The sequence below is a fragment of the Mastigoproctus giganteus genome, chromosome 5 (assembly GCF_048544385.1).
Source record: "Mastigoproctus giganteus isolate SK-2022 chromosome 5, ASM4854438v1, whole genome shotgun sequence".
NCBI lineage: Eukaryota > Metazoa > Arthropoda > Arachnida > Uropygi > Thelyphonidae > Mastigoproctus > Mastigoproctus giganteus.
Window position 1 is genome coordinate 87,530,968 of NC_143579.1, and position 16,004 is coordinate 87,546,971.

The 16,004-nt window shown below is 38.1% G+C and overlaps 1 protein-coding gene across 1 annotated transcript in view; it reads right to left on the reverse strand.

Moving 5' to 3' along the window:
- The window catches only part of LOC150085545 (kelch-like protein 5), a 380,377-nt gene that overhangs the window by 265,227 nt on the left and 99,146 nt on the right, over nt 1-16,004 (reverse strand). The window contains exon 4 of the mRNA XM_090373332.1: nt 13,803-14,134. Coding sequence (XP_090229458.1) covers nt 13,803-14,134 — 332 coding nt within the window. The remainder of the gene's footprint in view (nt 1-13,802; nt 14,135-16,004) is intronic.

Sequence of the window (16,004 nt, forward strand, 5' to 3'; positions counted from 1 at the left end):
GTGGAATAACATTGTTCCATGCATTATTCAATAAATTTATAGCATTCAATATTGATATAGACTTTTTAAGTTTCTGTTGTCTTTGACTGATCAGAGGTAGAACTAGAAATCTTTTATAAAATCCTTTCAAACTCTGGAGTACACCCATGTCCACTGGTTGTCAAATTGAAGTCATATTGGGAGGCAGAAATGCTAGCATAACATTTGAAAAATTTTGAATCTGGGGATGCGCAGGACAGTTATCAACTAACAATAAAATAATTTTCTTCTTTTTGAATAGCTCCTTATTCCAATCATTTACGTATTGCCGAAAAATATCCAAAGTCACCCAAGCTTTCTTCTTTGCAGTGTAATCCACAGGAAGTTTCTTTACGTTTTTAAAACACCAAGGTTTTAACGATTTTCCAATAACAAACAGGGTTTTTTTTTTATCAGTTCCTGTCATATTTGTGCATGCGAGCACTGTTAAGTGAGCCTTTGATTATATCAAATTATGAAAAGTCCTGTTTTGTCGGCGTTGTAGAGATCTTCGTCATTGAAATCTTTCCTGATTTCTGCCGAAACAAGAGCAATCCATTCAATGGATCTGCAGATCGAGATTCTCCACTAATTTTTTGATAAACAATGTTATGTCAGTTTTTAAATCGATCCAGCCAACTGTTATTACATACAAAATCGTTGCGTCCCAATTGTTCAGCAAATTTTTCTGATTGAGCCTTCAAGATCGGACTGTCTATTAAAAATCCAGCTCTTCTTTGTGTAGTGAACCAATGCTTCATCAATATTTGTAACTGGGCACTTTCTAAATTTTTTTTTTTTATGTAAACATCTTTATTCTTCTACAATATTGGTACACTTGAAAAGAACAAAGAAAACTTTTTTTAAACTTCAACATTTTTTGTACCACATTCTAAATCACAAATAATTTCGAAATTTTCGCGAATCAAGAGATACTTCCTTTTGTTAGTAGACATGTTTGTAACTGATTTTGCTTTAAAATGATAATGTGATCTGCATACAAATTTTTTAGAAGTCCGAAATGTATACAGCATTCTTAGAAGTCCTAAAATGCATACAAAGTTCACAGAAGTCCCGTTTCCAAAATTCATAGAAGTCCCAAAATAAATTTATGGTTCAGTGAATACAAAACAATTTGTAAATAGGGTAATGAATCAAGCAGAACACCAATGAACTGTTGTATAGCCCCCATCCCCAGAAGGATAGGTCATACACCGGCCACAAATCTGATGCAGGTGGTCATAAAGTTAAGTCGCCCTTTTCATTTTTGTCTATTTCAAGAATTGGGTTTTTTTGACTTGGTAACTATGCAAACGTTTCCAAATTTTTGCACAGTTACCAAGATTTGTTCAGTATATCTGTGTAGTACAGTATAACAGTGAGTGATTGTATGGGAATACGCATAAATTAAAATCATTATGGATTTTTGCTCGTTACAGCCATGATCTCGTTATTTCCATGATCTTTGTAACCAATTTCGACTGTATTTATAAAATAAATATATATATTCAGTGGTGAGCTATAGTGGGCTAACAAGAACCCATTGTTGAAACAATCATTTATTTTACAAATGAAATCCTGAATTTAATTATTGAGTATCCAGAGCCGGAACTACAGTGGGGCCACATCACCAGCATTTTAATGGCACAATTAACCAGTTATGTACAGGTAGTTCCTGGACTTTACGAGTTAATTCGTTCATAGCACGTGCTTGTAAAGTGGCAATTTATTTCCCATAGACATAATGTTAAAAATAGGGGTTACGTTATTAACAATGAAATTAGTTATTTGTTATTTGGTTTTTTTTTTTAGGAGCATTAGCAACTAAGGCCATATTGCTCTGGGGATATGCAGTGGTCATTCTCTGACCTTTCCGCATCCTCCGTATTCGGTGGTCACGGGCTCGAACCCCGGTCTAATCAAGAAGCGTGTGCTATGCACTTGCTGCTCCTGCCCACCTGGCTATGGAGGCAAAATAGCTAATTAGTTTGTGTTTAAACAATGATTGATTTAACCACAGAAATGTAAACGTAGCCTGTAAAATCAAGCAAATTATAACAGAGAAATTATTTATGACTTACAAATGTTAAAGAATGTTTATTCTTCATCATCATCGACTAAATGCACACTCGTTGATCAATCAATATTGGCTCGGCACTCATTGGTTTGTTGCACAAGGAGTCGCCTTCTTCAGAAATGCTCCAAGAGGCATTTATTTCCAAGGTAATCTTCTCTTTTCTTTATAAATTTCAATAGCATGCATAAGCATTTTTTAACGGAATGCATAAACTTTGACTATACATTATAAAAACCATTAAACAGTGTAGCCAACCTTGTAATAATGAAAATGTAATATCAGTTTTATATATCATAAAAAAACATTATATCATTTTGCATAAAATCTGTATGTTATAGAGAAAAATACACATCACTTTTGAACTCAACATACATGTATTACTAAAGTACATATAAGTTCAAATTCATTATAGGCCTGTGATAATAATCCTTATGAAGTTTTTATTTCAAAAGGACTTTTATTGCATTTTAATACTCATTAGCTTTCAAATTTACTTTCACACAACAAATTGGTTATTTAACTAGGATTACATCACTGATTTATTTTGAGTTCAGAATTTATGACATTCCACTACTAAAGAGTGCTGAAATTAGCTATCACTCACAAAACAAATAGGCAATTTAAATTCTCTGATAATTCATGAGAAAGCAATTAGTTCACATGAAAGTCTGAAGAAAATTTGCTGGAAAGCTCCAATGCATAGCTTGCCAGTGCCAGTAAAGGCTGAGATTTGATAGGTTCTATAAGTGTAGTAACCTTTATAACACCAATACCTGGGGGAAGTGGACAGTATGATATGGAAAGGGGTAGGGGTAAGAATTAAAAAGGTGCTTTTGGACATTACTGAACAGGAAAGGCTTAAATTCTGGTTACCCTACACTAGAATCACCAGCATTTAAAAAATTTTAAAAACATGGAAGTTAGTTAGTGTGCGTGTAATCAAAGACGTGCTTGTCAAGTAAATTATTTTATAAACATATAATGTATAGTTTTCTCCATGCTTTGACCTACATTGCTGTTCTGCATTAACTCATGTCTACTGGGAATAGATGGCAAATTGATAAAAATTATTTATTACAATGTTTTCTTTAAATACCTTTAACTTAAAACATTTATATAATACAAGATAATAACAATTTTACCAATAGTGTCAATGATTTCCTGTTGTGCAGTGAAATTGAACAAATAATAATACAACGAAAAAAAAAAAAAAAAAGTACTACTTGCAAAATGTGAATATAATCATTTAACTTCTAAATAAAATGGAACTGTTGGGGGGGGGAGGAAAATGGGGATAATTAGCATCCCATTTCATCTTTGTTAAGGCAAAAAGAACATCTGGTTGCACTAGGCTATGCCCTCAACATTTATTTAATGTTGAAGTAACTGGCCTATTTTGGAAGAGAATGCCAAAGAGAACTTTTATTTCCAAGAAAGAAAAATCCATGCCTGGATTTAAATGTCTACAGATGAAATAAAATTAACTTTGGTTGAAAACAGTGCTAGCAACTTCAAGATGAAGCCCACCCAAATAGCCAATATCAATGGTTCGACTGTTGATGATCCTGCTCAGATAGATGATAATCTGGATGAGTATTTTGCATCTACATTGACACATGAATTATTAAGGGAGGAAAATGCCAGAAGTTTATCAAACTCTAACAGGGTGCTTAATGATTTTGGAATAATTCAGAGAAAAGTGGAGGAGAAATTGTTGAAGTTAAACATAAGAAAGGCACCTGGGGTGAATGGGATCCATCCAGTTATATTAAAGGAGGCACCAAAGTAGGTAAGCAAACCCTTACCCATGATTATGAGAGCATCCTGGACTCAGGGGAAGTCCCCATGGGCTGGAGATGTGCAATTGTATTCCCAATTAATTCACAAAGGAGGATCTAAGGGTGATATTAGTAATTACAGACCACTTAGTTTAACTTCTGTTCCAGGGAAAATTATGGAATCACTGGTTAATGATGCATTGCAGGATCATCTAGACAAGACTGCAGTAATAATTCTGACACAGCATGGGTTTTTTAAGGGAAAGTCTTGTCTGAAAAATCTGATTGGATACTATGATGTGGTTACAAAGGAAATAGATGCAAAAAATAATTTTGATACCATATACTTGGATTTCAGGAAAGCTTTTGACACTGTTGCACATGAAAGACTACTGTACAAATTGGAGCAATATGGCATTAAGGATAAGTTGCTACAATGGATAAAAGGGTGGTTGAGTGGAAGAAGACAGAGAGAGTGGTAATCAATGGATGCTGCTCTTCATGGACTAATGTTATTAGTATAATCCACCAGGGTTTGGTGTTGGGCCCACTGTTGTTTTGTATAATAACAATGATATCGATGAAGGTTTATCAGGCTTCATGTCAAAATTTGCAGATGATACAAAGGTTAGCAGGGTTGTTAATGACAGTAATTGCAACAGAAACTAGAAAATGTGGGCAGATGGGCTGAGAAGTGGCAACTGAAGTTTAGCATTGACAAATGCAAATTACTGCATATGGGTAGCAGTAACCCAAGAGAAACGTGCCAACTGTGTAGTACTACACTCAGGGAGGTGGAGAATGAAAGACACGGGGGTAATTGTGCAGCCGGCTTGAAGTTCTCTGAGCAGTGCAGTCGCACTCCCAGAGCAGGTCGTGGAGTTTTGTCAATGATATATAGGAATTTTGCTAGTAGAGACAAGTACGTGATTATACCTTTGTATAAGGCAATGGTCAGGCTACACCACGAGTACTGCATACAGGTCTGGAGGCCTCATTTTAGGAAGGATGTACAGTTGCTTGAATGTGTACAGAGAAGGGCAACAAGATCTGTGAGGGGAATGAAGGGATCCTCTTACCATGAAAGGCTTAAGTTTTGAAAATTACAGTGGCTGGAGACTAGGCACCTGCAAGGTGATCTGACTGAGGTGTATAAAGCCTTGAATGGGTTAACCACTTTGAATTCTGATGGGATTCTTCCTCTTACTCAGATTATAAACCTGAAGGGGCATAATGTTGAACAGATACGGTCAGTTCTCGTATAACACGTGTTTACTACACGAATTCGATCATACACGATTTATAAATAGTGAAACGATATCTTATATAACCCGAACCGAATTCGCTTATGCACGATTCGCCTTTGTGCTTACAAGAAATGGCAGTCGAATGCAGAATCACCCCCAACTGAACAGAACACGATAGGACTGAAGAGAAGATTCTGAAAATGTACAAAGGGTACTAGGAAAGTTTTACAATATGACACAACAATGAATCACAGGAAGCTGCTTGTTGCTGCATGTTGAGACATGTTCATACGTGCATAGTAGCCGCCGCGCCAAGTCGATGGGCTCAGTTATTCATTAGTAGTGAGAGTGTAAAGTGCTTGCGATGGCATCGTGGTCACGAAATGAGATAAGGACAGTTTTGCGGTATAATTTCGTGCGTGGTTTAAGCATAGACCAGTGCCTAGAAGAAATGACTCTTGCACTAGATGATGATTGTCCACATCGTACAACGATATTCAGGTGGTATAGAGAATTCCAAAGGGGAAATTTCACTCTGGAGGATTCTGAGAGGCCGGGAAGGCCACGAACGTCAGTTACGGAGGAAAACGTTACTGCTGTGAGGAAAATGCTTGACGAAAACAGGCGAGTGACCTACCAACAGATAGAGGATACTTTGGGCCTAAATAGTAGTAGTGGCACATGATGCAAGAAAGCAAGTGTATGAGCTTATGCAGCATCAGCCAAAAAAAAAAAAAAAAAAAATCACACCATTCCCTCCAAATGCCTGTCCAGTTCCTCCTTAAATTTATTTAACCTATCAACTTCCACAACGACAGATGGAAGTTTGTTCCAGCAATTAACCACCCGCTGGCTAAAGGCAAATTTCCGCACATCTATTCTACATCTGTCCTTTCTTAATTTGAACTTATGTCCCCGTAGGTTGGTAATCTGAACAAGTGGAAGGATCCCATCAGAATTCAGCGTGCTCAACCCATTCAAGGCCTTATAGACCTCAATCAGATCACCGCGCAGGTGCCTAGTCTCCAGCCACTGCAATTTGCAGAACTTAAGCCTCTCTTGGTAAGAGAATCCCTTCATTCCCCTCACCAATCGTGTTGCTCTTCTCTGTACACGCTCAAGCAAATCTACATCCTTCCTAAAATGAGGCCTCCAGACCTGTACGCAGTACTCAAGGCGTGGCCTGACCATTGCCTTATACAGAGGGACAATCACCTCCTTTTCCCTGCTAGCAAAATTCCTATATATCATTGACAAAACCCCATTACCCGCCCTAGCAGCCTGTCTGCACTGCTCAGAAAACTTCATATCTGACTGCACAATTATTCCCAGGTCTTTTTCATTTTCTACCACCCTAAGTGTAGTACCACACAGTTGGTACGTTTCTCTGGGGTTACTTCTACCCATATGCAGTACTTTGCATTTGTCGAGGTTGAACTTCAGTTGCCACTTCTTAGCCCATCTGCCCAAATTATCTAGATCCTGTTGCAGTAGCACACTGCCATTAACAACCCTGCCAACCTTTGTGTGTGTCATCTGCAAACTTCGCCATTAAGCCTGATATACCTTCATCAATATCATTGATAAATACACAAAACAACAGTGGACACAACACCGAACCCTGTGGGACTCCACTAATAACATTAGTCCACGAAGAGCAGCACCCATTGATTACCACCCTCTGTCTTCTCCCACTTAACCATCCTTTTATCCATTGTAGCAACTTACCCTTAATACCATTCTGCTCCAATTTGTACAATAGTCTTCCATGCGCAATAGTGTCAAAAGCTTTCCTGAAATCCAAGTATATGATATCAAAATTATTTTTTGCATCCAGTTCCTTTGTGACCACATCATAATAACCAATCAAATTTGTCAGACAAGACTTTCCCTTAACAAACCCATGCTGTGTTTGAATTATTGCTGCAGTCTTGTCTAGATGATCCTGCAATGCATCTTTAACCAGCGACTCCATTATTTTACCTGGAACAGAAGTTAAACTAACTTGTCTGTAATTACTCGTGTCACCCTTCGATCCACCTTTGTGAATTGGGGACACATTTGCACATCTCCAGTCCGTGGGAACCTCCCCTGAGTTCAAGGATGCTCTCATAATTATGGCTAAGGGTTTGCTTAGTTGCTTTTCCGCCTCCTTTAAAATAACTGGATAGATCCCATCCACCCCAGGTGCCTTTCTTATGTTTAACTTCAACAATTTCTCCTCCACTTTGCTCTCAGTTATTACAAAATCATTAAGCACACTGCTACAATTTGATAACCTTCTTCCATTTTCAAATTGTAATAATTCCTCACGTGTGAATGTAGATGCAAAATACTCATTCAGTTTGTTTGCTATCTGAGCAGGATCATCAACAGTCGAACCATCGGTGTCAAGTGGACCAATCATATTCATCCCCTTCCTTTTAGAGTTTATATAAGTAAAGAAATCCTTGCTGTTTTTCTTAGCATCTTTTACCAAAGATTTCTCGTAATCCGCCTTCGCCTGCCGAACCTCCTTTGTGACCTGATTACAGACTAGCTTATATCTGCCACAGGCTTCTGCGTCGCCTGATAATTTATATGCATCCAATGCATTTTTCTTCTCTGTCACGAGTCTCATTAGTTCATTTGATAACCATTTAGGCCTAAACCTTGAACGATATTTCTTAATCGGTATATAAAGTCTAGTAGCTTCCACGATTAATTCTTTGAATGCTTCCCACTTAGAATTTACTGTTTGTAACATCGTCAGTTGATCCCACTGTACAGAATTTAAAAACTGTCTGAGACCACTGTACTCCCCTTTACGGAAGCAAAAACCCTTTCCTTTACCCCTGACGGTAGTTACCTCTTTGAGTAAATCCCACTTCAGCACATTGTGATCACTGCCACCTAGTGGTTCCTTTATCTGCAAATTCTTAATACACGAATGAAATGATCACTGCTGATAACCAGATCAAGAGTGTTACTTTCTCTGGTTGCCTCTCGAACATGCTGCTGCAGAAAACAATCATCCAATAAATCCACAAATGTCTGACTAGTGTGTGAGTGACCAACCCACAAGTTCCAGTCAATATCTGGGAAGTTAAAATCCCCCATTATAAGACATTCTGATTTACTGGCCCACTCTATTTCTCTGTACAATTGTTCATTGTACTCATTCAAGTCATTAGGCCTATAACACACTCCTACTCTTATTTTTCCTTTCGCAGTGCTTATCTCACACCAAACTGACTCAACAGAGCACTGTTCATCTATATTAACTGGGTGCACTTCCTTTGATTTTATGTTTTTCTTAATTAACAGCATAACACCCCCTCCCTTTCTGTCCTGTCTATCCTTTCTGTACACATTGTACTCCCCAAATTCCAGTTCTGTATTCCTTATATCTTTGTGACACCACGTCTCTGCTATCCCAACAATATCCGCCTTTGATGTCTTGACCAACACTTCAAATTCATCAAATTTTACTATACTTCTAGCATTGGTATACATGCAAGCATACATGCTCCTATGCCTATTCCTTGTTACCCTAACACATCCCATATACCCAACTATTCCATGATGACTGCCATCCGTCCCTGAAACCCCCAACACCCCTCGCTCCAGGTCGCTTCTTATTCTAATAGAAGTTGTGCAAGAATCACCTTCACCTCTGCCTGCGGTTACTGTTAAACTATTAGTCTTTGTATCCCCCCAAGCTAGCAGTTTTCCGACCCACCTAACACTGCCTCGATAGCATCAGCAAATATTCTTGCACCCTTTCTATTTAAGTGTATCCCATCCCTGTAGAAGCAATCTCTCCTGTTAACAAGTACAGTCCAGGCTGAAAAAAATTCTACCCCTTGAGCCTTGCACAATCTTTCCAGGGCCGAATTGATCGACAAGGCTCTCATCATGTACTCCCTCCTATCGTGTCTGGGCAGAATTGCAGACACTTTCAAATTCAACCCTATTTCACGGCTTTTTTTCAACAGTGACCTGTACTTGTTGAGTAATTCCGCCAATCTCCTACTCTTAATATCATTAGTGCCAACGTGTACAACTATATCACCTTTTGTGCCCTTGAAAGATGATATCCGCTCTACAGCGTCATCAACCTTTGCCCCTGGCAGACATACCCTGGTCCTGTTCCACCTATCCTTTTTACAAAGGATGTTTCCCGTTTCCCTGACAATAGAGTCACCAACAACTACTAGTTCCTGTGGGACCAGCGCATTCTGCCTTAGGGGTTGCCGCTGTGTTGCGTGATGACCAAGTGCAAGCTCTGGCGTTGATGTGGGCAGCTGAGAGCCTGATGGGCCCCTCAATTTAGATCTTTCGAGGGCATCCACCCTGTCCTTCAAACTCTCATATAGGCCCATAACAACGCTGAGTTGTCGCCTGATTTCCTTACATCGCGCACACACAAAGACATCCCCCATGGCAATATCATGTTCCGTTCCAGAGAGTTCGGCAAACATTTCACAAGCTGCACATTTTTTTAGGCTGTGATGCGTTGGAGAATTGCCCCCCTCAGTTCTCCCCTGAGTCACAGCACTCCTGCCACTTTGTGCCCGTTGCTTTGCTGCTCTAGTCTGGGGCATGGTAGTTTAAATTAATAAAATCAATAAATTAAATATCAATAGTATTTGTATAGAAACTATTAAATAGAAACAGTGAAGCGTATTACTATATAATTATGCATTAGAGCTACCTAGCTACCTCAATTAAAAAATTTGAATTCCCTACCACTATATCCAAAAACAATGGCTACAAAAATGGAACGAAATAACGGTTTTACCTATCGTAAGTAAAATCCACAAAAACTCCTTATCTAAATTAAAAATAAAAAATAACCAGCGTAACTATAACTATATGACTACGTATTAAGTACAATATAAAGTAACAATCATGTAAATAAAAGGCAAACACATCGTTTTTGCGGAGCCTGTAACTGACAGCTGTAACTTTTAAAGAGATTCAGCGCCCTAAATGCACCAGCAATTCGTTCGATTCTGCAAGATCATTTGCACGTGAAGAAACTTTGTTCTCTCTCGGTGCCGCATCAACTGTCTGAAGAGCAGATGACACAACGTGTGACTTGGTGCCCGGAGATGTTAAAAAAGTTTGATAAGGGACAATCTCGGTATGTGAACAACATCGTGACAGGTGACGAGACTTGGCTGTACTATTACGATCTGCCGACCAAGGCTCAAAACAAAGTTTGGGTCTTTGATGATGACGACACACCCGTAATTGTCAGAAAATCCCGATCTGTAAAGAAGAAAATGATAGTGTATTTTTCAAATCGAGTGGAATTGTGGAGCGTGTCGTTTTGGACACGCAGAAGACAGTCACAGCTAAGTGGTATACTGAACAATGCCTGCCTAAAGCCATTGGATCTATGAAGAACCTGCGGCCAAAGTCAAGAATGGACACCTGGTACCTCCATCACGATAATGCTGCAGCTCACCGCGCCAAAGCCTGCACCGAATATTTGACCACGACAGGACTGAAACTTCTCGAGCACTCTCACTACAGTCCAGACCTTGCTCCCTGCGACTTTGCACTGTTCCCGCATGTGAAAATGAAGCTAAAAGGGAGGCGGTTTTCCAGTGATGAGGACCTTCTACTGGCTTGGGACAAAGAGTGTGCTTTACTCCCTAGTGAAACTTGGCAGAACTGGTTTAAAGATTGGTTTCGGAGGATGGAGAGGTGTATTGAATGTAGAGGAAATTACTTTGAAAAAATTAAATAAACAAAGCTGTATTGCAAAACTTTCCTAGTACCCTTTGTATTTATGTTTTTTATATCAGCGAAGGTGAAACAAATTTCACCATAATAACGTAAAAACCAAAACAATTCCAGCTATCAGTATAATCACAAATGCAATTAGATTAAGTTTACTACCAGTTTATAACAGATTCCACTAGCAGAAATGCAACTGGAAGTTGTTTTTATTGTTTTATGGTAGTAACCCCTAGAAATGTGCTTTAGTAAAATGTGAGGTGTTAATAGTGTATCTCTGCCTTTACGATGTTGTTTATTCAGTTGCTACAGGCATGCCTTTGTTTGTGTGTGTGTGTGTATCAAGCGTGCCTCCTCGTTTTGTAATTGTGCTTTATTCCCCAAAAACGAGTAAAATACTGTACTTAAAAGGTGTGAAAAGGAAGTGTCGTGGTGAAGATACTGCAGATTCAGAGAGAAAAAGAAAAGCAATATCAATTAACAGAGGTAGACTGGGTCAAAAATTCTTACCCAGGAAAATTTATAGTGGTCTCATAATATGGTTTATGGCCAAAATCACACCGGCCTCCGGCGTTTCCCCGGTAAGGCTTATGGCTAGTCCGCCTCTGAGAAAAAATATGAAATTGTGAAACGCTTTGAGCGAAATGAAAGACTATGTGATATTGCACGTGCTACAGACCTAAATGAGGCAACGACGAGAATTTCAAAGAATGCAGAGAAAATAAAAACAAATTTAATAGCAGGAACAACTCAAAGTGTAATTAAAATCCATTAGATTAAGACACAAAGAATTGGAAGAGATGGAACGATTGTCATCTGTTTGGATAGAAAATCAAACAAAAAACAAGTTTGCTTATGATAAGAGTAAAAGCATTAGCAACATTTTATTACGTAATAGTCGTAATAAAGTTTTATTATGACAATTTATTGTGTTTTGGTAATGTTTTGGTTACAAATGTGTGTTCAATCTTGGGTGATCGGCACCTATCCCTATTTTTCCCATAGGCCTGTTGTTTATATTGCACGATTTTGCACTGCACGAGGGTTTCTAGGAACACAACTATCGTGCTATATGAGGACTGACGGTATATGGAAATGTGCCTTTAGCCAGCGGGTGGTTAATTGCTGGAACAAACTTCTATCTGTCATTGTTGATATTGATAGGTTAAATAAATTCAAGGAACTGGACAAACTTTTCGAGGGAACATATGTGTGAAATTGGCCGATGCTACGTTGCATCGGCCAATTTATTTTTGGCCGATGCTACATAAGCTCATACACTTGCTTACTACTACTAGCACTTAGAAAAACAATTGGACTTACTAAAGGTTATTAAATCAAAGTTGCCAATCACACAGAAATCAAATGAGAAGTCTGTGGCATTGGAACTATTTTCCAAACATGATTTCAGACTGTTTTTGTGTACCAGGACACCCACTTCTCTCAATGAGTTTTGTGCTAATGTAAAAGTCATTCCCATCTCTCCAATACTACTTCTCTCATCTGACCAAAGGCCCAAGGTGTAATAGCAGTCTTCAAGCCTATTTACATCAGAAGAATTTTCTCTCAGACTTAAAACTGTGAATAGACAGAAATGCACCAAGCCTTAAGGAATTTTGTAAAGTATATAATATTAAACTTGCTGCTGTTATTTGTTATTTGGTTTTTAGAAGCATTAGCAACTAAGGCCATATTGCTCCGAGATATGCGGTAGTCATTCCCTGACCTTTCCTCCGTATTTGGTGGTGATGGGCTCGAACCCCGGTCTAATCAAGAAGCATGTGCTATGCACTGCTGCTCCTTCCCACCTGGCTACGGAGGCACCTAACTTGCTGCTAATAACACTGTGTGTGCCTGGCAGGCAATGCAACAATATTCAATTAAATGGAAAAAGGCTTTGAGAAGGCTGTGTTGAGGAGTTCCCTGACTTTGATATCAAGGAGGAAGGATAAAACCAGCACAGTAGAGTATGGCAAGGATATTGGGACAGAAGCTACAGAGGCTCATTGAGAACTAGAAAAATGACTTAAGTAATGGGAACTAATGGATATGGCTAATGAACGTGAGAAAAGCCTTTGAAGACACTGAAAAAGAAAACAGAAGGGAAGAACACGAGTCCCCGAAGATCATGACACTGCAGAGGCATAGCTGAGGTATTCCAAAAGCTTGACGAGTATCTTTTCCCCCAATAACAACAGAACAAAAGCCAAATTGTAACTCTTTTTGGAATCCTTCTTCATCTCTAGGAGAAATTAATCTTCAACATACTGCAGAGATTACAGAGTAAAAATATTCCTACCCGTCTTCAAGTTCAAGTTCCTACACTATATTTAGTAGGTTTGACAATTAGTATCAAGAGCTGTAATTGTAATAATAAAAGCTTCCATAATTTTAAGGTACATTTTTATGAACTATATCAATATTTCCATATTTTACAGCCCCAATTAAAGTGCTGAGTGGGAGATGCCTTGTAACAAAAAGTAAGTAAAAAAAAAGTGAATAGCGGTTAAATTTTAAAATTTAGAGGGTGACAAATTTTATCAAAAAGCAAACAAAAAAGCTTTGGAAAAAAAGCATGTGCAATTTTTTGTAACAAAATATTTGGATTTTTTCAACAGATATAAAAATATTTATTTTTAAATATTTTTATATATTTAAAAATAAAAATATCTTTAAATATATAAAAAAGTATAACAATGTGGTTAATTTTTAAAATTTATATTATATTTCATCAATAAAATATTAAAAAATAAAAAAAAACAGGAAAATCTTCACAGGAATTAAATGTCATCGAAAAAACAAAATTTTACATGCATAACTCTGCAACTTCATCTCGTATAGGCTAACCAAACTCTTATATCAAAGTGCTGTATTATTTTATAATAATAAAAACCATTTTGCATTTATATGCAAAATATTAAAAAACTGAAACAAATGGTTACTTGCTCTAACCTGTATAGCAATATTCTACCAGTGACTGAAGGGCATTTGGATCAACATCTTGCATAACAATTTCATGCTGGCCAGCTTCACGAACATCACTTGTGAACATAGCAGAAAAATAGTCACTTGCTGCACTAAGCACCAAACGATGTGCAGGAATACGCTGGGCACTAACAACTAGTATTACATCAGTTAGTTGATTTTTCTGAAATAAATCTTTCATTCTCTGCAGACTACTTGTGGCATGACTTGTGGAGTAGAATTTTTCATCTTGATGTGAAGAATTAGGTTGCTGGCCAATTACAAGTAAATGGTTTTGCTGCTGGAATTCTGAGCTTATACTAGAAAAAAAATTTTATATTTTAATATTCATATTATATTAGGGTTTAGCACAGAATGATAGTTTTAAAAATAATAGTATTATTATTTTGATAATAAAATTATTATCAAAATAAACACATCCATATTAGCAAAAAAGGCCTTAAGCATTGGGAATAAGCATAATGGATATAAAAATATTGTGACAACTGATGAAATGGTAAAATAAAACTATTAAAAATATACAGTGAGAATTAAGAAATAAAATTAAATTTTCTGAGCACTGTGCCCCTTTATCAACTTGATAAAGGGACACATCGATCTGAAAGCTACTTTGTATATATTTGTTTTAACACTCTTAGTCTCTATATTTTTGTCAACAGCAATGTTGATAAAAATACAAAGACTAAGAGAGTATCAAGAATATAGAGACATCGTTCCGAAAGTGACTTGATATATACAGGATGTCTCAAAAATATTGGTACAAATGGTTAGGGGAGGTAGGTAACATCTAAAGGAATGTGAATCGCATAGGAACCCATAACCGGAAACGTCACGGGAAAGTAGTAGCAGAGGCACAAGAAGCAGAAATGACACAAGACGGTAATTAGTGGCAAACATTTATTTGACATAATATTAACAATGGAGTACGAGATGGATGCATTTCATGATGTTACAACAGATGCTTGAAGGTTCCACCATGAGCATGAGATGCGATGCATGAATGACACCGACGCAGCATGGATTGGCAGAAGCAGTCGAACACACCTGGAGTTTCTTTGACAGTAGCAGCAGCGCAGACGAATCTCGCCACGAGATCCATTTCCGTCTCCACAGGCGATTCCATACACGATAGATTTGAGGGCCCCCCCACAGAAAGAAATCAAGGCTCGATAAATCAGGTGAGCATGAGTGCCAGGCAAACAGGTCCACCACGGCCAATCCATGGCGGCCCAAAAACGCCTGTTCAAACGGTCACGAACACACCTTCCATAATGGGCAGGCGCCCCATCATGTTGAAACCAAATGTTGCGTCTCACATTTGCTGGAACATCGTCAAGTAACCCTGGTAGAACTTGTTCAAGAAAGATCCGATATTTAGCGGAGTTCATGCGGGATGGTAACAGGTATGAGCTGACTAAGCAGTCACCGACCATACCTGCCCACACATTTATTGTGAAGCGATGTTGTGCCCCATGGGGGCGCACACCGTGTGGGCCCTCTGCTAATCCATACATTAGGTGCATGTCTGCCAGCTCACAGTTCGTATATCAATGCATACTCTTCGTGCGGCGACTACTACGTGAATGAGTAAACCAGAAATTTTCCCTCTTGCAAACTGATGAACAGTGCTGTGTACCGACTTACAGTGACATTTCTGGTTATGGGTTCCTATGCGATTCACATTCCTTTAGATGTTACCTACCTCCCCTAAATGTTTGTACTAATATTTTTGAGACACCCTGTATTTGTTTTAACGCTTTTAGTCTTTATATTTTTATCACTTTTCATATATTTATTTTAATAGTTTGTTTAATTTCTTCTTATATTAATAATAAGAATTTTATTTTATCATCATCTGTCATCGTTCCGCTATTCCACAGGTTGACATATGAAGCCTCGCCACCGTGCCTTCTCCATGTACTTCTCTCCGTCATTGATTTTACTCGTTTCCTCTCCTCTTAATGACATCAGTCTTTATCATGTCCTTCCACCTCATTCTTGGTCTCCCCCTCTAATTGTCTTTTGTCCTTTAATTGTAAATCAAACATTTTCTTGGCAAACGCCTCTCGTTCATCCTCTTGGCATGTCCAAACCATTTCAAAAGGGACCTTTCAATCCTATTCTGGAGTTTTTCAGAATAAGATTGAAAGAATTTTCTCCCTAATCACA